Raw genomic sequence first — 23,135 nt, forward strand, 5'->3', positions numbered from 1 at the left:
ATACCCAAAATATGCATAAAATGGTTGCAAATTCGTTTTGTCGCATTTTAAGGAAACATTTTGTGAGTGTGTGTGTGTGTGTGCCTGTGCCATAAATGGGTCTCTGATCGAGTTGGGGCAGGGGGTTTGAACTTAAACTCCTCTCCTCTCAAACACACACCCGCGTTTCACTTCATTAAAAAAGAAAAAAAAATCACACTAATGTAAAACGCGTACAGTGGAAGGACAATGTACGCTTACAGTTTGTCTCTTGCATTTTACATTCTCAAGATAACACGCTTGTTATAGCTCTGAGTGTCAGTCTTGTCATCGTGGTCATCGTCTTTGTCGTCGTCGGCTTGTTGATCCACCGCAGCAAGAAGAAAAAGACGACGCCAGCTCTGCAGTCGCGATGCTCAGCCATCTCCCATGGTCAATGCAGAGAACAATCATACGTCGACCCGAACTTTCCATCTTCGTTGGAACACGCGTACCATTTTGAGATGAGACCACCACGCCCTGATACTACATATCTCACACCTATGCCCTCAGACTCGCCACCCCCGTATAGCTCTATCAATGAACCACCGGATTACGACTACGCGGAACTTGATCAGAATGCTACCAGGACGTACGACACCACAATAGCAAGAGGTGCAACAGGACCTGCATGCGTTGCGTTTACCCACACGCAATGTGCACCTCTCGAGTGCGACAATCGCTATCAAGCACTTGACCCGTCAACCAGAATTCAAACACCATGTACGCAGGTAGGTTGTAGAACATTATGAGGAAATAAAAATCATCTTTACAAATATTACTGGAATGGTCGTGACAACAGTAAATTGACATTGTTTAAGGCCGTTTCACATCTTTCCGGGCAAGCTACGCGGGCTAGTTGTGAGGAGGGATTTTCAGGCATGCAGGAGAACTTTCCGCGGGCGGACAAGAATGTTTGCCAGTTTCGCACTTGTTTCTTAATAATAATGATAATACATTCAATTTCTATAGCGCCGTTCTCCACTTTGATTAATGCTCAAGGCGCTTTACATCAAAGCAAAAAGACTGAAGATACGAGTACATCACCGTAATAGAAGAATATGAAGAGGCAGAAAAAAAGTAAAGATATGAAAGTCTACCTTCAAAAGGCACTGGTCTTCAAAATGCCCTGCTAAACAAATAGGATTTTCAATTCTTACCTGCTAGAAGCGTGCTACTGACCTTCTTGCGTGTATTCAGTGTGACCTGCGTGAGCTGAGCTTTGAAATCGGTCCGTTTTATGATACGGGTACTGAGAAGTACCTACGTTGGAGTTGTCTGCGAGGTGCTGCCGGTAAGGGTCTCATACGGGTGTTCTGCGTGTACCTCTTCGAGCGAACCCTCACAACTCACTCGGAACAAGTTTTGAACATGTTCATGGCCTTGTTCTACCGTATCTGGGGAAGTTTTGCGCCTTGCATGACTTGCGGGGAAACAAATTTGTTACCCGGAGCTCTCCGCAGTTGGTCTGCACCTGACAGTACCTAGCGCGTATCTCATCTGTAGTTGCCATGAGGTGCGCACGCAAGTCCAATGTAACCGCAGCCAAGTTTTGAGCATGACCAAAACCTTTCCGGGTGAGTCGCGGGGATACCCGGAGAGGTCTACGCAGAACGCCAGTAGGAGGCCCTTAGCGGCAGCACCTCGCAGGCAACTCCCACGCAGGTACTTCGCAGTCCCCGTATGCAGCCAAGATAATAGCATTCTGTGGGACTTCTGCCATTCCTTCAGAGGAATTCCTTCACTGAGTTGTCAGCCCCCACGCGCCTGGCACACAGGTCACACACTATACCCGCAAGTAAAGTAGAACGCATCCAGCAAGTAGTACAAAGACACATGCACGGACTCGCCCAAATCCTTCTCCGCCCTCAGAAATATTGTCCGGTGTGCTGGTAAATCCCTACACCCAAGCCCGGAAAGATGTTACAGGGCCTAAACATGGTTGCGGGTAAAAAGATTCGCGTGCGCACCTCCGGGAGACTACGGATGAGATACGTGCTAACTGTCATATGCGGGTCATCTGCAGGGACCTCCTGGTAGTACACGTTGTTCTTAATTCGCACGTCGCACGCAAGGCTTGCCCAGAAAGGTGTGACACGGCTTTTATATTCCTTATTCTTCTCTGTGCGTTCTTATTTCATTCATTTTTTTAAGGGGGGGGGGGGACAGAAATCCCATTTGACTACTTGGTTCAAACCGGCTGGCGTAATGATAATTCCTATTCCTGTTCACACATATTTCAATAAACTTTATACTTCCCAAATAATTAAACTTCTTGTTTGCTGCAATCAGAGTAATTTTTTTTTGACGTATGATTTTTCTTCAATTTGCCTTCCCTCTGTACAAATGAAATTTGTAAGATTGCAACTGCTGATCTATGATGGCAAAAAAAAAAAAAGGAACCAGCGGAAATCAAACTTGTCATCACTTGTTTTGTTTTGTTTTTTCATGTTTGATAAAATGTAGATCAACAGTTGCGATCTTACAAATTGAAGAAAACTCTTCACCACTCTGCTTAATTTACTCTTGCTTTCAGAAGAAAATATGGGGTTCTTCTTATTTCCGTTGGCCAGCAGCCACAAAAAGTAAAAGAAATAAAAGAAAGGAAAAAATGAGTCGCCTTTTTTCTTGCTTTTTTTGCTTCCTTTGTTTTGTTTTGTTATGTTTTTTGTTGCTTGTCAGCAGATGATACCCGTTTTTTTTTTTTTTTTTTTGCTTGTCAGGTGATTAAACCCGGAAGTGGTCCACTTTTCTCTAATTCTGCCCCCCCCCCCCAATATCCTGAATAATGTTGATGAAACCAATGATGACGAATTATACGTTAACTCAAAAAACAAAGATAACTGTATTCCTACTATTGTCTCTTTATGACATAGTAAGCATGTGCCTGGCATAGAACACCAACTTCAATTGTTCAAAAAATTGTAGTTATATATTTAAGATAAGAAAGTGATGAAAACAACAATAAACTAGTTCACTAATATTCACATCTTATGCCCACTGCTAAAACAAATGTATTTCCTTACAACCAGAAAGTCTTCGCACAAAGCAACACACATAGTGACCCACAAGCGCAATCCGGATTCACTTAATTGAAGCGTATTTCGTAGAAACAGACGAATACATTAAACAGTTGAATAAATACATTTCAAAATAAAAAAAGAAATCAAAATATACACAAATTGCAAAGCGCAAACTTTATTTTCTCGAATATTATGCATATTTTTTTTTTACAAAGGTTTTTTAGTGACCGTTTTCAATAAATGTATTTCTTTGTTCCTTACTACACAATCTTCATTGGCTACCAGTATCCAAGAGAATAGAGTGTAAAATTCTTCTTCATACATGGAAAGCAGTACATTCTTCAGCTCCAAAATATTTGCAAAACCTTGTTTCAGAATACGTCCCTGGCAGAAATCTCCGTTCATGTAATGGTAAACAATTAACAGTTAAAAGAACAATCTCGACTATCGGAGAAAAAGTCTTTGTTTCTGCAGCCCCATCTCTCTGGAACGCTCTTCCACTGAGAATTCGATCAGCAGAAACCATTGAAACATTTAAAAAACTTCTAAAGTCATATATGTTCGCATCTTGTTTTGGTTGAATACTCATTGAATTGCCCATCGGGTATATATTTCTATCCCTTTCTTTTTCTGCACAACATAGTTTATGTACAACTATTATTATAATGTATGTTGTTCTCTTTATAATTATGTCTCTCTGCGCCTTAGAATAGGCTACTAGATCGATGGCGCATTACAAATGCTGTACTTATTATTGTTATTGTTACACAAGACAGTAAAATCACATTTATATATTTTTTTCCTCTTTTTAATTACAAATGTTCATACACAACAATTAGATATTTTTGCCAACCTAAGGTTGAATTGAGTATATATGACCTTTTCTGCCTTGTTTCAAACAAAAGGAAGTACATCGTACAGCAGAATCATTCGTTCATAATTATAGCCTATACTAACTGTAACCACATAGGTAAATGCGAATTTGTCTTTTGTGTGTGTGTCGTTTTTATATCACTTGTACTTGTGTAGGAACAACTGTATTCTATAAACTTTCTTATGTAGGCAGTTGTTAGGGCAAGCCATTGAGAGGCCTTTGGGCTTATTTTGATCCATGCGATTGTTATTATCTTGTTTTCACTTATACCTTTCAATACAATATATCATAGTTTTGTATCTGTTTTTAGCTGTGACTCCCTTTGTACCAGTTTTTGACTGCTTTTATCAATGAACGAACATTCACTTGAACATTCATAAACTTGATCTTATCAGTAAACCGGCTTGTTGGTCGAAGACTTTCATATCTCCGTCATTGCTTTGTTTTGTTTTGTTTCGTTTCGTTTCGTTTCGTTTCGTTTTTTTTTTTTGTTTTGATTTCAATACAGGTTTCTAAGGCCTCGTCTAATGGCACTGGTGATCACCACCATTACACGACCATGAACCCAATCCAAATGTGAAGGGCCGTGCTCGCTTCCAGATGCTCTCTGCACAAACCAGACAATACCAAAACAAGATAAAATAAAAGACAAAGAACACAATCAATTTGAATATATTATATTTTAACCAGCCGGTCTATTTAATGCATCCACACTTCCGCCGTTGCTTTGTTTAGTTGTGTCTGTTCTAACTGCAGGATTCGGAGACCGCGTTCAATGATCTGGATGGAAGTCCCGACTACGAAAGAATGTACTCAATTCCCCGTGGGACCCCGATTGGGAGGGACGGCGGTATGGTAACTACTGCCCACCGGTGACGTCACGACCCACCGATGACATCTCAACCATACTCACCACGTGAGGATCTGCACTGGGCAGTATCCTAATCACTTAATAGACACCTATGACACGGTGTTACACTGACTTTCAAAGATGCAACCATCTATACACAATGTAACAAAATTAAACTTCTCAGGCTTCTGAATAAGCCCTATACCTGAACTCAAGGTCGCGATGAAAAAAAAAACACACCCAGATATCCTTCTTCGAACATGATTTCACTTTATCACTTTCAACATCACTTTATCACTTTCAATGGCAACTGGACGATCTCCCACCGGCCATCGGCCGAATTTTACAAAATCGCTCAGCGACCGACGGGTGATCGATAGGTCATCTGCCGGTGTCCCGTAGACGTACCGGTGGCCGCCGACCGGTCTCTGCCGGAAATTTCTCACGATCTACCAGGGTTTATTTATGTACCTTTATGCGATTAGTGATGTGATAATTAAGATAAAACATGAGGCTAAAGATTTAAGAGTTAGATTACCAACTCAAACCTGACTTATGTGAAACCACAGATAACTACAAATTAGGAAATCAAACAAAATGGAGAAGAACCCAAGGTGGAACAAAGATTGGAATATAATGTAATTTTCCAAAATATCCTTGTTTACTTCTATATATAACATTTTTTCTATTCCTATTTAATGTCATATTTTCATTTCCTAATCTCTTGTCATTCACAACTTCTTTATTAAGTAGGCCTTTGATAAATGATAAGATAACTAAACCATAACAATATTACTAAGTCTACATATCGGCACTAACTTTTAGCTTTCATCTCTTTTGCCCAAAAGTGGTTGTACCTGTCTTCCATGTTCCTCATGTTGGTTGACGAGATGTTGAGATGCTGAAATTTTGGTGGGGTTGCCTTGCCTCTATCCCTCCCCCTGGTTCTTCCACATTTCCATGGCTTCTTTTCGCCATCTAGTCCCAGGTTTCCTTCAGTGATTCTGTCATCTTTATCTTTATATATTTTTACTTCCTAAATCGCTCGACGGCGACTGCTCGATTTGTTCTCTTGGTTTTCTTCAATCTGTGCTTTTGTCATTTTTGTCTCTATCATTTTTGTTTTCTACATCGCTCCGCAGCGACCGCTCAATTAGGTCAGTGCCTTGGCGGTTGCCGCTCGGACGCCGAGCGTATTTTGGGCAGCGAGTGAAAACTGGTCGGTCGCCGCTGAAATTTTAACTCCGCGTTAAAACTTCAGCGGCGACCTACCGATGCCCTAAAAATCAGCGGCCCCTGGTCGGTCACCGGTTGGTCACCGGTAGGTGTCCGACCGAAATTGGCTTAAAACTCGCCGACCGATTTTGAGGGTTGTGGCCGTATAGCCTAAGTAAAAAAAAAAAAAAAAAAAAAAAAAAAAAAAAAAAAAAAAAAAAAAAAAAACTTTCTAATCATGAGTTATACAAGAACTCTTGAAAGTTAACCAAAAATATATAACATTCCAGATCATCACATCCGAAGTCTCGAAATTAGCTTGAACACACCAACCTTCCGAAAGTGAGCAGCTATACCTTTTAACTTAGCTTTATTTGATGTACATACTGTTAACAGAATTATCACAGACTTTGGTATTATCAGGTTACGCACCTGGTACATTCATAATTTGTATACAATAGTTAACATTGATTTTTACATCAAACATTTCATGATACGTTGTTTTTGTCATCCTTTGAGTATTACTCGGGAGAGTAGGCTTACATAGTACATAATTATTATTGTATATAAGTATGTCTAATACATACAAGTTTGCTTTTAGAAAAAGATCTGTACCCTGCCACATGCAATAATGTAATGCATAGTTGTATATTACATAGATCTTGATTATCAAAGCAATTTGGCTTCGGACTTATCAGATGCAACATTAAAAAAAAATGCGTTTGATTTCTCCATTTTGACTGATTTGCAGTAATAGAGCGGATGACGCCTCGGGACTTTTAAATAGAGATTCCGACTTCGAATTCCGCACATGGTGCGAACTATATCTTTTGACAAGATATTTTACATAATTTATATAATAATGTCTCTCTCCACCATACAAGAAAGAAATGCGAGTGCATTGCAATGTAAAGGCGATGAAAAAAAAACCGTGGCAGAGCATTTAGGAAGATCGGTGCAACTTGTAGGTCTACTGAAGGGGCTGAAATGTGTTTGATTTCTAGTTTGCTTGTTCTTGGACGTCCTCCAAGATGCTGCCTAAACACACACACACACACACACACACACACACACACACACACACACACGCACTCACGCACACACACACACACACACACGCACACACACACACACACACACACACACACACACACACAAAGTTTTGGAATGTAAGTGAGTCTCAGTAAGTCAACGTATACTTCCTTTATGCCAATAGCATGCCTCTTTGCGCTGTTTCCATGCCATAAGAAAGAAAATCAGACGTATAGTTGACAGTAGCCACAAGATTTTTTTTTGTAGTGTGTTTTTAACAGAGAAGGGAAAACGAAGTGAATATAAACGAAATTTTAAAGTGTGAATCTAATATAAGATAACATCGTTGAAACCTGCAAGTTTGCATGCTGATTATAACACCTATTAATAGGATGGTTGAAAAGCTAAAATGCTTTTAAATGTTTGAACTGATAATGATGAAGCAAATAAAAACTGATTTATTAAAACTTTCGTACTCTGTCAAATGTCATTAAAGGGATCGTATAGTTTTGGTTGAGACCTTATTTCAGGTTTTCTAACATTTTTTGGTGAGATATTGAGAAACCTCTTATGAAATATGAAAGAGCATGTAATTCTATGAATAATTCAACGTTTATTAACGGAAAATTGGTTTTGAAATGGCTGAGATATCCAAAAAAACAACTATTCTAATAAAGTGTGGGGCCCACACTTAATTACGATTCCTTTGTTTTACTTTGTTTTTGGATGTTTCAGTCATTCCAAACCCGATTTTCATCAAATAAACTTTGAATTCTTCTTAAAATGGTATGCTCTGTACTATATCATAAGAGTTTTCTTGGTATCTCGCAAAAAGTTACAAGCCCAATTCTCATCTCCACCAATACTGTACCATCCCTTTAACATTTATGCACAGATTATGCCATAAGATAATACTGTATAAGTTATACGTGTATCTGAATATAATACAAAACGCCTCGTCCGTCGATAGATTGTGTTTAGAAACGTTAGCACTGCTTGTGAACAGTCACATAACAACTCATTATGTCCATGTTGATGTGCGTATGTAATAAAATGTAATTGTAATGTTATGAACGTTTTGTCTCTTCGTTCAGTTTTTGTCAACTCATGTTCATTTATTCAACTGAAAAAGGAAACTTATTTGTGTTTGTGTTTTTGTTTGTCTCTTTGCTTGTTTGCTTGCTTGTTGTGATTTTTGCACTGTGTCATGGTCAGGCAGATCTGTTATTTTGCTAATGAGTATTTTAGCGTAGTTGAGTGCAAGAATATTGTTACATTGTCTAATATGAATATTTCTTCCCGAAGAAGACCTCTGGTGTCGTGCACTTTTCTGGTTAACTTTCCTAATGAGTAAACCTTAGACTCGGAATATGGTTGCATACATTGATTACTGCCATGTCTGGTAGTCATAGGGTAGGCTTAAGGCGTTCTAATTGTGAAGGGCAGCCTCAGTTTTAACAGGTGTAATCACGCGTATAACACTGTGTTGTGTCTGTGAACGGTTTTAGAATTCCTGATTTCGTTTGTCTGTTTGTAGGCCCGTCTGTTTGCCCTCTTTCTGTAAATAATTCAACTGGAACGGAAATATTTCTTTCAAGATCTTTATAATACAAAACTATCAAGAAAATTAGGTTCTTTACATAGTGGTTGTGCTATAACAGTACAGATATAGGATATAACATTACATATACTATACATACATTTGTTCTGGTCTGTTCTTGATTACCTCCACTCTTCATTTTGATACGAAGAGACGCCATTTCCATGGAGACCTGTAATTCCTAAAAGCTGTAACGTTTCGTTGGTTTTCTTCATGTTTTTTTTTTGTCTGTTCTTTTACATCGGTAATACCGGCATAATAAGGCTGTTAAAGCACAACTGCCATTAATTGTTTATTTCTTTCCTGAGATTTAAAATCAATATAGGCCTATGTTTGTATATTACGTATTTTGAGTGTTGTCACAATACATTTATATTGTCTATTTTTGAGAAATTTGAAAGTGAAATAAACTGAATTAAAAACCACAACTGAATATGACATTCAGGGAAGTCATCAAATGAACTGATTAAATTAGGTATGCGAGGTGGTTCTGTTAAATAATGTAGTCTTTACGTCCAAAACGGGAGACAAGTAACCTTACAAGTAACATTTTCCCTTTAAAAGGAACCCAAACCCAAAGAGCAATGTGGATTGAGTGAAAGCAGCAACATTAGTAGAACACATCTGTGAAATTTTGAGGAAAATCGGAAAATCGATGCAAAAGTTATGAATTTTTACAGTTTTGGTGTTGGAACCGCTGGATGAGGAGACTACTGGAGATTATGACGTAAGTATGGACAACAATAAATACAAAGAAAACAAAGGGAATTCCGCAAGAATTCATTTTTCATGAAAATTACTTGTTCCATCAACGTGATACTGACATATGTTTAGGGTAGCAATTATTCCCCCTGCTTGCTGAAAGCGGTTAGTCAAATGCTCTTTCATAATGCCAGAAAAGTGAATTTTTGTGGAATTTTCTTTATATTTTCTTTATATTGTTGTCCAATAACGTCATAGCCTCATAACCTCTTGACTTTTTAACATGCATAACGATTTTACAATATATTAATTGCAATTTTTCTATCAAAGAGTTATTTTCAAAACCCCATATTTTGCAACCACACAGGAGTATTGGAACAACAAGAGAATAAAAAAAGGTATAATTAAATATCAATTATTGGCAAGTTTAATTTTCTAGATTTACTCAAGAGAGCATACACTTCCCTTGTTGCTTGATCGAAAAGGATTTTTTAGCCTTACCAAAGTTTCCATTGTAAGTAAGTGTAATACCCAGATACTTACACTCAAACACAACTTCTATTTTTTCATTCAAGAAAGTACATTCAGGAATGTTTCTAATTTTTCCCTTGAGAATACTATTTTTTTGTATATTAACTGTTAGATCCCAGTTCGCACAGTAGATTGCAAAAACGTTCAGTGCGTTTTGCAGCTCATCTTTACTTTCAGCTAAAACTATCATCTGCATATAACAATTAACGTATTCAACCGTAAATAAATGACAATGTCATCACAGTCAATTTTCTTCTCAATCAATTCTGACAAAGTTGTGAGAACCAATTACTTATAAGCAAGTTCAGATTCAAGATCATTTAAATGCAGTCCAAAAAGTAAGGAGAAAGATATCTCCATGTCCACTTGGGAGGGGAAAATTTCTGAAATAAATCCACTGGAGTGCTTAACACAGGATCTCATATTTTATACAGATTGGCAATCGTGTTTAAAATCTTACCATTAATTCCATTACTGTAAAACTTATGCGCCAGATCTCATTTCTACTTATTTAATCAAAGGCTTTTGTTAAGTCTATAAAGGCACAATATAGTTTTGTATTCTTTTATCGAATAATATCAATAATACATTTCAAAGAAAACATATTCTCAGTTGGTGAATATCTTTGCCTAAAACCTGCTTGGTTTTCCCTTGAAATACCATAATCACCAATATAAAAGTTAATCGATCATTTAAAAGTAAAGTGAACAATTTACCAATGCAACTTAAAATTTAAATGCATCAGTAATTAAAGGGATCATCAGCAGATCCACTGTTTTTATACTCTGGGGATATAATACCAATACCCCCTACATTAGGCACTATGCCAGGACTGCTTACAATATTGAATAGTTTCACAAGCACAGATTCATTTTGTTGTTTATTACAATCCGTTTTCGATTTTAAAGAGGGATTCCTGTCATTACGATACTTATTTCTCATTTTATAAGAAGTACCATGAAACCAAGGTTGTATAAACTTATGACTAACTTTTGTATTCACTTCATTCCAATTGTGCGAGTAGCAATTAGAAGCTTTAGCAGAATTTATCAATAAATTGTTACTATATCTACTTGTTACTATATCTATCATATCAACTTCTTCCATTTTATTAATGAGCTAATATTAAGGTTCTGCTCAATAGAGCATAATACCATCTTGACCCATTCTAATTTTATGATCAGGTGTTAATCTAGGTCGCACAATTTTATGGGCTTTCCTCAGGCTCATTTGCAAGAGTTCAAAATCACCACCACATCTACAGTAGCATTCTTGGCGGCATGTTCATAAGAATTACAATTAAAAGTAAACATATAAGACTATGAGCATCAGAACAAAGTGAATCAAAATCAGGTATTTTGAAACTGGAGATTTTACAAAATCTCCGGAGACACAATATAATAATCCACACCACTGTCTACATTCCTCGCAAGTAAATCTTCCCAGTAGTCGCCCCGAATACTGCCATTGGCAATCAACAAATTCACATTTTTACATAACTAAATCAACCTTTGACCTGTAGTTGTTTGTTCTTTTTTGCATACTATTTCTTCTAATTTGAATGACAAGAGTGTGCAAATTTGCAATGCTATTCAAATAAGCCAGTTCGGAGTTAGCTCATGGGCACATTGGTCCGAATGACCTTTCTTTTTTCTCAGTCGGTTAGGGCACTTCACTCATTTTAGAGCAACATACTGCATAAGCTTTACATAACAATTTATGGAATTCATTGATCCTGTTCAAACAAAGAGTGAACTTACGTAGACCAGATGACCAGAATGATCCTTCAATTACCACTTGGGAAAGCACCATTTAATTATTTTGCATTGAATGCATTAACAATCTTTTTCTATTGATATTGCCAAATACCCCTTTTATTGTCAAGTGGATGTGCTGGCAAGCAGCAGTTATAAGGATTATGTGAATAATCATTACATTACAGATGCTCATTCCAGTGAATTTAAAAACCAACATGCCTGTTGGTACCAATTCTTCTGCTTATGCATTATGTCGCTCTGAAAACGAATGAAGTGCCCATAACCGACTGAGAAAGAGAAAGGTCATTCGTACCAATGTGCCACGAGCTATAACTCCGAACTGGCTTATTGTATTCATATGGAAATCATGGAAATTATAGAAGAAAACAGATTAATACAAATTAACGCAAATATACATCGTACTATACAGAACATCTGATACAATGATTCACCTCGATGGACTACGTGGAACTTAGGACCTAAAAACTGACAGAAAATAGGAAGTTATAATGACATATCCACAACCTTTCCTACGAATTTGTTATGGAATTTGCATCAGCATGTATTACGGTCTTTTCATTGAACTATTTGCTTGTATAATGCCCACACTGTAAAAACATCGGTGTTAGATCTAACACCATGGGTGTTAGATCTAACACCGATCAATCTTCAATAGAGGACCACACCCACAGGTGTTGAAAATGTATTGTGACGGTGTTAAAAAGTGTTCACCTGGCACTTCGTGGTGTTAATTTGACACAGTAGCTGGTGATATTTTTGACACTGCGCTAGAGTTAATTCATTAATGACACTGCATGATGTTGATTTGATATTGGTGGTGTTAATTTCAATGTTATAACACCCGTCCAGCTTCAATAGGAGACCACACCAACTGGTGTTACTGTGGTGTAAATTTGTTTACACGTTTTTTTTCAAAAATCAAGTACTTTATCGGAAAATTCTTCATCGTCTTGTTGAAGTTCAGAATTAACAAGAAATTCAGTAACTAAGAAACTATCAAAAAAAAAATCTAATCTAACACCATGAATGAGCACCGGAAATTTAACACCAGCTCGGTGTTTCATATTTAACACCGGACTTTTTGCAGTGCATGGGGATACATTCACATAGGCCTAATATGTATACCTTTATGGATGTAGTATAACTAAGAATGTGGGTGTGTGCGCGCATAGATGTACATGAGAGAGAGAGGGAGAGAGAGAGAGAGTGTGTGTGTGTGTGTGGAAAGAAAGTGACAAACAAATGACAATCCATTTTGTATAATGTATAAGAAGATGGAAGGATCGAGACACCAACAAGTGGGAAGAGGAAGAACGGAATTACAAGAAATTTCCTGGAATTTGAAGATGATATGCATGTGACACTCATGTTAATGATCTCGACTTATGGCTGCTGCATGTATATTCCTGGCTGCTTCTTTACAAGAACGACAAATGGCTTGTAATTCCTCACGCGTCTGGAAACACGGCACATTTCGCAATATTTTGTCATTAAGCCGTATACTTTAACTGTAAATTGTACTATTGAATGGTGTGTCAATTTGTTTTTCCTTTGTTTTTGACCCTGTACGTGTTGGTCGATGAAAGGGAAGAAAAAAAACCGAGATAACTCCCCTCCCCACATACACACCACCCGGGGCGGATCCAGAAATTCTGTAAAGGGGGGGGGGGGGGTTGACTAATATTTCTGGTGCCACTTCCGGGTTTCATTTCATTTTTCTTCTTTTTATTTCTTTTGTTTTTAACGAAAAATAAAGGGGGGCGTTCGCCGGTTGCGCCCCCTCTGGATCCGCCACTGCACCACGCACACGCCAAAAAAAAAAAAGAAAAAAGAAAAAGAAATGGTAATCAATCAAATGGATTAATATACACGTTCCTCCGTTACACAGGAAAATGTGTTTGTTATGGGAGCAATATCAAGCATGCTACCACTTAAGTTAAGTGTTTTCATTGTGTCTAAGTGCTATATGTTAACATCTGTTTGTTGACCAGCCTCACAAGAAAGACTATAAAATCGACTTAATGTATGATGGGGGTTAAAGGGAAATTCCCCTTCCACACAGTTCCATGCACGCACTTATTGATACTATAACCTCAAATGCCACGGATTTTGAGCATTTCAATTTTCACGACATGCTATCGTAAAATTAAACGCCCTCTCTATAGTGAGACCATAATGAACAATAAAGCAGTTACCTTCGTCCGTTCTCCCTTGAAACTCTCTCAAATAGTGCATGTTATGCAGTTATGTACGGCCACTTATTTTTAATTTGTATTGACGAAAGATATAGTGTTATTTACAATGATATCCGCTCTGATAGGAGCTTGAAAGGATCTAAAAGAACTATTATCAGCAGTTAGACTTACTACATCCTGTTTCATTGTTTGAACACGCGCGGTGAACCAAATTCGTCTCAATATTATTTGTAGATTGAACACAATAGTAAACTCCAAGCAAACAAATCTCATTACATTTGGCAATCACAATCGTGTAGAGGTTGATTATATCCAGGGACATTGCGGAAATTGTCACCAAAAAAGAAAGAAAGAAAGAAAGGAAAAGAAATCGGTATAAAGATGAGAATTATGTACACTAAACGATATTTCGAAATCCCCAATGCGATGACGTCATTGATCGGTCATTAGGCAGCGGTGGATGGTTTCCACTATGTTTACTATGTACACTGTCATAAGGGGCGAATCGTATAAACTGTCATCAGCCCCAGCTACAAACATTAAGGACAATATTGTCCCTCATACTTTGATCCCCCCCCCTGCCTTACATCATCACGCGGTACAACCCCCCTCATCAACCCTCGACACTATCTCCTATACGGTCGGTGTATCCTATCAGTGGAAGTTGAGGCGAATCAGTAACAAGTAATGTCGGTGTCGTCAAACGGCTTAGAGTGCATGCTTACCCTCCGTCACAATATTGTGGAACTTTACTGTGCATGACGTGTCGGGCAATGGAGTTAAGAAGCGCTGACGAAAGCCTGCTCGTGCGAGCCCAATTAATCCTGTGTGTCCTCCACATCGTATTTTGTAAGTATAGACATCGAAGAAGACTGATATAAATTCATCTCATTCATCCAGTCGGAGTACAAGACCGATATTTGAATTTAAAAAGAAAATGGAAATAGAGTCGCCTGAAGAAGCGAATTGACAATACGTCCCAACATGTGACTTTATTTTCAGTTTTCTTTTAATTCAGAAAATTATCGACATCATAGAATTTTTCTGTCTATCTGATCAAAACTATAAGGCATCATGAGTTTAGTGATACTCATATCACCAGACATTCATTTTAAGAATCATTTGTCTTTCTATTTTGGTAAGGATAATTTCCAACATACATTTTCCAGCAAGGATCGTACGCGGGATTACCTCGATGTATTATTTGATAATATATATAGTTTTCGATTAAAGAGCTGGTATATTTAGCAAAATCATATTCATTTTGTGGTTCCAAGACATTTGCTCCTGCGACAATCGCTTCCATGAAATATCTACAGGCTAAACCAAACATAAATTCTACCCACAAACATAACCATAACCCTATCCTATGTAATCCTGACATCAAACTAAACTTATGACCCTATCATAACCCTAGCCTATAACCTTAGGTCCTTGGAGAAAATAACACCGGAGCAACAAAATTATGAAACTTCAAATTTTTCGCAGTGATACATAAGCACGTCCGACTTCACTCACTAGGGTATAAAGTGAAAAGATAGAAGTAGAATGACCAAAAAAAAAAAAAATAATTACTTCTCACACGGAGAAAGCTACTATTAGTAAAGCAGAATCAATATTGCAGTGTTGAAAATAGAAATCTGATTCGCATAACTAAATGGTCTTTGAACATGGAACATTGCCACTCGTCTTGATCAACATACCGGCTGACGTAGCACCCGGCCCTTTCTTTATGTTCGAAGTGTGGTAAGGAATATTGAAGTGCTATTTTCTTTGAAAGAAGGAATTTCTAAATTTTGTATGTGTGCGTGTGTTGTTGGAAATATGTAATATCTTAATGGTCCTGTTTACCTTTGGGAGCAGTGATTTATTTTTTTTAAAGATATCACATTAATTTGTTTCGATGCACATGTGTAGCTCTGCACGGTAAGCCAAACATAAATTCTACACACAAATATAACCTTAACCCTATCCTAATTCTCACATCAAACAGTAAGTTTAGTTACTAAACTTATGACCGTATCATAACCCCAACCCTTTAACCCTAGATCCTTGGAGAAAATAAGACCGGAGCAACCAAATTACGAAACTTCAAAATTTTCGCAGTGATCCATAAGCAGATGAAAAAAAACAACACCTCAGCATTAGTACTTTAAAATAGTTCTAAAATGAGAGTTCGGGATAGAAACAACTACTGTAAAAATTTGAATCCGTATAATCGATGTAAAGTGTTGTTAAATACACAAAATGTGAACAATAGTTATAATAAACATGTTTCCATACTACACCGTCTATAATTATGGTTCATTGAGAAAAATACTGACATCTCCTTATATTTCAGGCTTAACTGTTAAAAATCTTATATGGTAGGATGTTTTTTGATACAACGTGTACAGACCTACACATAAATGCATCAAATGTGATATCTTGATTTTTTTTTTATTACTGCTCCCAAAGGTAAACAAGACCTTTAAGATCTAAACTATTTTGTGCCCTTTGATAAAGTTTTGAACCAACTGGAGAATCGAATAAATGCTGAATGATTATTCAAGTTTTTCAAGATTTTCCATGGCAATATTAATGTGACAAGTCCCTTTATATCAAACTTAAATTAACAACTTTAGGTCAAAACAATTGATATCATGAAATCGATGGTACCCCCCCCCCCCCCAAAAAAAAAAAAAAAATCCACACATTTCTATCATCGTTTAAAAGCGTTGATTTCAAGTGAGAATTCTTAACCATTCTATCGAAACCTATCTGAACAAAATGATGATAGATTTAATTCTGTGACTAACAAATCACTGTGAATGGCTTGCAAATTGTGACGTTGGATATTAGCTCTCCATGCATGCTTCTTTATTTAGTCCTTCGCCATAATTCTTTTGTGTATGTATGTGTCGTGAATTCGAAATCAGATATTTTTTTTTCTCTCTCTCTTTCATTACCCTCAGCAAGGCGTATGGTCAACGGATTGTATGATTTCAACATCATGATAATACTATATCGCGGTTTATTAGACAGGGATCGTGAAATTCCCTAAAGGGGGAGGGGGCGCAAAAATATTTCTGGTGTCACTTCTGGATTTAATAAACTCCGTTACTGACAAGCAAAAAGAAAAAAAAAAGAAAAAAAAGGAGCCTCCCGTGCCACTTCCGGGCTTCATCGAAAAAAGGGGTTGGGGGCTTCACAACGCAAGAAATTTTCTCTATTCATTTCTTTAATTCTATTTAAAGCAAAATGCAAGGAGGTTCGCGCCCGATGCACCCACCCTCCCCCTTCTTGAATCTGCCACTGATCGGGGAATTTCTTAACAAACTGTCATGAGCGATGTTACCTGAAAGATGTGCTTGTACTTTGAACATTACATTGAACATACACATTTACATTGAACTTATGGAAAGCATACAGTTTGAGAAGTCTGTAAACCGCGGTATACTGAACTTCGAATGTCTGTTGAGTTGGATGAAATATTTTGGGAAACAGGCCGCGCCTTCCAGAGTTGTGTTTGAAGAAAAGAGTAAAGAATAGTGTAAAATATCTAATATTGTTATAAACAAAAGTAAAATCACGTCAATCTTTTTGCTGTCAGTCGGTTACGATTTCTACTTTAGCGCCTTTTTTTTTTCTGGGACATGAAACCGTTCTCTGAAATTCTGAAATACTTGTGACTTTCATCATGCATGTCATGAGTTCAAGTTACCCTGATGAGAAGAGTCGAATAACCATAAGAGTTAAAAAAAAGTTCCCAAATCCAAATGGATCGGTCATGAAAACAAATGTATGAAGTTAACAGGTTTCTGAGAAACGGTGATACTTGCGACTGTCACTACATATCAAAATTGATTCGAACTTTGTTGATAATTCAGGAACCATTACACGTAGAACCCTTCCCCCTTAGCACAGATGCTTTGCTTTTGCGACTTTTTTTTTTTTTGGGGGGGGGGGGGACTTCTTTCAAGTTATTTGAAAGAAATTGAGTCTATTTGACCTCACCACTTTCCTATCAAACTTGCACATCCTGTGACGGTCACCAATATTGTTTGTTTGTATTGTATGTTTTCTATTTCATTTCATCTATACTAGAAAATGCACTCGATCAGCAAAGTATGAAAAGGCTGTTTTTTCAGAGATGCCGTGAATACAGAATACAATGTTTCTACAACAAAAATACAACACAACAATGAGCAAATCAATCAAATTAAATCAACAACAAAACACCAATGTCGTATCTAAATACATTACCTCAATACTACAGAATGTTGAATACAGAAATGAAAAGAAATTATAAACAAAGGTTCACTGACCATCATACGCTTCATACAGAGAACAAAACCGGCATCAGTGCAAGCTAGAATTGCACTAGCTTTGCATACTTTGCATGCACTTTAGAACCAAAGTACCTCTTATCCATGCTTTCTATTCATTTAAAAACTTTTTCTTTCATTCGAGCGCGAGATAAAAATGCCCCCGATCAGCCAGGTGAGGGTCTTTTACAGAGAGGCCGTGACATGGTAAATGCAAGCTAGAATTGCACTAGCCTTGTATACCTTGCACTTTAGAGGCAAAGTACCTCATATCCATGCTTTCTTTTTATTAAAAAGAAAGATTTTGAAAGTGTGAATACTCTTTACACTTTCGGGGAGATAATCATCTATCAGAGCATTGTAGATGGCTTTTGTATGTTTGTGAAATTCTTTTTTTTTATCCGTTCTGTTGGTTATTATTTCACTGTGAGGTTTCACTGAACATGATTTGCTGAAATGTTGATTTGTCCGTAGATCCAAGTGACTAACCATAATGTCTTGCCTCTCCGTTGGTGTAATATTCTATTCGTTGTCCATGCATTCACCTACAGACGATCAGGGAAGCGCGAATGCATGCGGGGGCAATATAACCCTCAGTCCATCCCATAGTCACGAGAACCTTGTGTACGATGGGTCGAACTCTTGCACCAGCTGTTCTTGGAGTGTATCCTCGACTTTCTCCGGGATCGTTCGGGCTACCTTCGTCTCCCTTCGCATTCCCGGTAATGACGAGATGGAGATACGAGAAACGGCGAGAGACAAGTCTGTAGTTGTCATCTCCAACATCTTCATTCCGCTTGATCCCGTCTTTGTGACCCTGCCCAATACGATGACTTTGACGTTCGATAAATGTGGCGGGAACAGCCGCCAAACATCAATGGAAGTGGATTTTCAGTACCTAGGTAGGGCCTATAGTACTTGACTATATTAGTTGTATATTGTTAGTACATTTGTATATAGCGATTCATATCGAACGAGGAATACACAAAATATTGCATAGTAAGTTATGCCAATCAAAACTGGAATTTAAGATCCACAATGTTACACCACACATGTGAATGTTTCACCTAAAATTTGAATTTGTAAGATTTATGGATGTACAAAGTATCTCCTCGAAGGGAAGCCGTTATCCCATGTGTCTTGGTCGTATGGTCATTAGTGAGTGGGCCATGTCCATATTACTTTTCGTCCTTAGTATGTGTACACTGCACAATCTTTATCCTCTTGGAACTTTTCACCACCCAAACACACACCCAAACACACACACACATCCTTCTTCAGAATTTATCTTATATGTTCTTCGAGTTCTCATGTATTACACCCTAATTACGTTTCGCACATCTCAAAGAGAATAAAGTTATTGTTTTTCATGAAATGTGTCCATAATCATGAAAAAGTGTTCTCTTCAAGAAAATCTGAAACGTGTAGCATTTTACGCACAAAATAAAAGAAAAAAATCCGAATATAAGACCGCTTCTTCGAGTACTATCAAAAGTAAATATCTCACTGTGTTTCTAACAGGGGCATAATAGCAACATTTCTTCCAGTCTGTTAGGATTATCAAATCATAAGGAAGTGACACCATCGGAACAAGTTGTCGTGTTTCCCCGACTTCATGTCAAAATCAAAAAGAAAATTTAGCGGTGATAATGGCTGTATATTTGTAAGTTAATGGGAGATGTGTGACGCCGGCCACCATTTATATAATCATGGAGCTTTGATACAATGCATCAGCTTCCGTGTAAACATGTAAATAAGCCCTTTGGAACTTTTGAAACGATATAACTTTCTTCGTTTAGGGCTATGCTGCATATTCCTCCTATGTACCATTCTGTTTGCATTATTTTCCTCTATCTTTTAAGGAAATTTAAACATAATTTGGAAATACTCTAACTTTTTTGCTTCTTATTAAAGATATTCATTATGTAGGGAAGTAAGACATCCGAGATCAGGGTGTCCCCATATTCTGCACAAAGCATGTTCTCATCAATGAACTCATTTCCTTTACAGATGACGTACTTGCTGCAGTTTCGGACGATCATTTGCTGGCCGGTGGAGGTACGTTCTCGCTTTCAGCATCTCTTCCCTCCCTGATGCTGCACAGCTCCGACCTTTCGTCTGTAACCACAGACCCGGTCGTCGATCTCAACTGGTATTTCTTTGCTCCAAACCCTACCGATTGGCTAAGGGTCGACCTTATCAGCATGGACGCCGGCAGTGGCCCGCAAATTAATATCTATGACACGAACGACGACGCTGGGACTTGGGTCAGCATGACCGGAAGTCTTCCTCCAACAACTTCCACCACCTGGTACTCTTACGGTGAACTGGTGTGGTTACATTATTGGGTCAGAAGTGGGCATACCCTCGGTACTGGCATGGTCGTCAACATTTCCCTTGCCGGTGAGTCTCAGCAAAATAGTTTATTACTGTCGATTGCAGCTATGTTTACTCCCCGCTTTTCCAGATTATATTGCACATGTTTCTCTTTCTCCATCTTTTCGACTTCATCTTTTCTTGGCATATCTCCATTTGTTGAGGCTGTCATCTTGGTCAAGCCGATGACGCATTTTTTCGTCATTTCTTTTTTTCAAGATGCCATAAATTTGTCTTGCTATTGAATAAGATTGCTTATATTTAAAGGGGCATTCCAGACGATTTTCATTATTTTACATCATGTAGTACATGGTTTATTGACAGCTCCATGTCTTAAACAAATTAGACTGGACAGTGTAGATGACATAGGAGCATCACATATTTCAGAAAAAGTAGCAGTGTAATTCCATTACAATACCACTTGCTTTACAAGTTCACCTGTGTAGAATGTATGCATGCCATTTTCTTTTGTTCTGCTTCCTTGAGCCCTAACTCATGCATTCTTATGGTGAGGCTGCCATGTCATCATCCTTGTTCATGGCAATTTGTTGTCAATTTTGAAAACTTTCTTACTTTTCAACCCAATCACTACAAATTCTGAACTCTGTACTCGGTATAACTAATTTGTAGTTGTTCAAATGTAAATTCAGATGGTCATTTGTGGGTATGTTTGTGTATTTGGGAGAGGTTGATGAAATCCATGTTCTGCAGACGGAAAATGAAAAAAAAAGCAAGAAAGCACAGAAATGACATTAAATTTATTTACGTTAATTCCATATTGCCAAGTGGATGTATAGCTGAAAAGATCATTGGTTCTCAGTACTAGCAGCGTCAATTGCTATTATTTCAGTTTTTGCATTTTACCGAAATATGTATTTGCCTCATAAACAGACTCATTTTTCCTGAGCGGCAATGGAAGCGTCCTGCCCTCCTGCAACCCAGAAGTAACTCTCGAGGAATCCCGATCACTGAAGGTCGCTACACCTTTTTTCGGCAATACGGTCTCTGACGTCAGATACCAGTGCACCATGAAATTCCGCAGCAACAGCGCGCAGCGCGCCAAACTCGAATTTCTGGCCTACGACCACGATGGGCAGATGAGCGTGTACACTACGGAAGGCGAGGAGACTATCAGTCTTGCGACCACCGAAGGGGCAGTCATAGCTACGGATTATCAATTTCCGATGACATCGATCTCACCGAACGAAGAGCTGACGGTCGATATTTTTAAGAGCAGGAATGACCTAGAGACAGGGGTGTTAATGGAAGGAAGCGCAATAGGTAACAATAAAAATCATGGTTATTGTTGCTTTGCTATTATCACCATTCATGCTCACATATCCTGACTACGCACAAGCCACTAAACACACAATATTTATTCATTAACATGCAAACAAAACAAATACAATATTGTAAGCTGTCACCGCTGTACAAAGTAACAAAGTAGTCGCACATTTTTTTTTTTACCCAAGTAATAGAAATGCTTATACCTTTCCTCCATGTGTAATCCTTTTTTCATAGACATAGAAATTAAAACTTGATATTCAACACCTGACATTCCTGTCATCAAATATTGAAGACTGAAATGGAAGAAAACCACACTGATATACAACAACCGATGACGAAGACACTGTGTGTCGCCTTCTTGTGGACGTAAAATATCCAATTTTGTTGCATGCGCATGGTGTGCATTCATAAACAAAGAGTCTTTTTTAGTATCTATGCTAATAAAAATAGCCTTACGTGCTTTGAAGCACATTTGAATACACAAGCATTTACATGTTTATCATCTTTCTTTCATCTTTTTAAATTTTTTCTTTGGTTTGCGTTTAGTTTAAACTGAACATTAGTTGTAAAATTGTGTACTAATCGTCCTGTGAATTTACTCTGAGGTACTTCGTCTCGGGACTTATAACATCCCTCAATAGCAATTCAAACCCTTCGGGTGGAACATTCGGTATGTTCCCTCCCCCGGCAGTCATCATCTATATAATGATACACACCGCATTTTGTGTTTCCTTTTCATGAATACACGAAGGGCAATTTTTACCAGACAGTGTGCCTATCTCGTCCCTCGGCATCTCAGCCACCCTAAAAGACAGCTCGACCACGGCAGTGCTCACCACACCTGGTTACCCCTCGCTACCAACGGGACGGATCTACGTAAAATGGATTATAGACAACGTCGACACTCACGCCGACATTGAGCTGGTGTTCGCCGATTTCGACATCAGAGATCAGGACGAACTGGTCGTCTCCATCATGGAGTCGACGAATCCAGTATGGCAAGGTGGGGGATCAACGTTACCGGCGAATATAAGTATCGTGGAGAATACGCGTCGAATGACCATTGAACTTGATTCAAATAGTGGAACAGCTTTAAGAGGAATACATTTCAATGCAACGAGCGTATTGCGTAAGTTTCCAAAAAGTTTTCAAAACCACTCCAAGCTTATTCTTGTTTCCACACTTTTCACAAGTTAGTGTTATTTCATGTGCTCATTTGGCAACAGTAAACATAGAAATAGGGAAACCAGTCATTCACTAACTAATAGAAAACTGGAAAAATGTCCCTTTCCCTTTCATTTTCCATTTCATTTATTTATTTATTTATTTTTGTTTTAAGAATTATTA

At 38.0% G+C, this 23,135-nt stretch overlaps 1 protein-coding gene across 1 annotated transcript in view; it reads left to right on the top strand.

Moving 5' to 3' along the window:
• Positions 1–14,490: 14,490 nt before the first annotated feature.
• The window catches only part of LOC139724864 (uncharacterized), a 29,372-nt gene continuing 20,727 nt past the window's right edge, over positions 14,491–23,135 (top strand). The window contains exons 1-5 of the mRNA XM_071635989.1: positions 14,491–14,667; positions 18,677–19,027; positions 20,136–20,528; positions 21,393–21,782; positions 22,540–22,917. Of these exons, the coding sequence (XP_071492090.1) occupies positions 14,577–14,667; positions 18,677–19,027; positions 20,136–20,528; positions 21,393–21,782; positions 22,540–22,917 (1,603 nt within the window). The 5' untranslated portion in view covers positions 14,491–14,576. The remainder of the gene's footprint in view (positions 14,668–18,676; positions 19,028–20,135; positions 20,529–21,392; positions 21,783–22,539; positions 22,918–23,135) is intronic.

Source organism: Diadema antillarum, unplaced genomic scaffold, assembly GCF_040938485.1.
Source record: "Diadema antillarum isolate AM-2024a unplaced genomic scaffold, OU_Dant_1.0 seq00000002_RagTag, whole genome shotgun sequence".
NCBI classification, from domain to species: Eukaryota; Metazoa; Echinodermata; class Echinoidea; order Diadematoida; family Diadematidae; genus Diadema; species Diadema antillarum.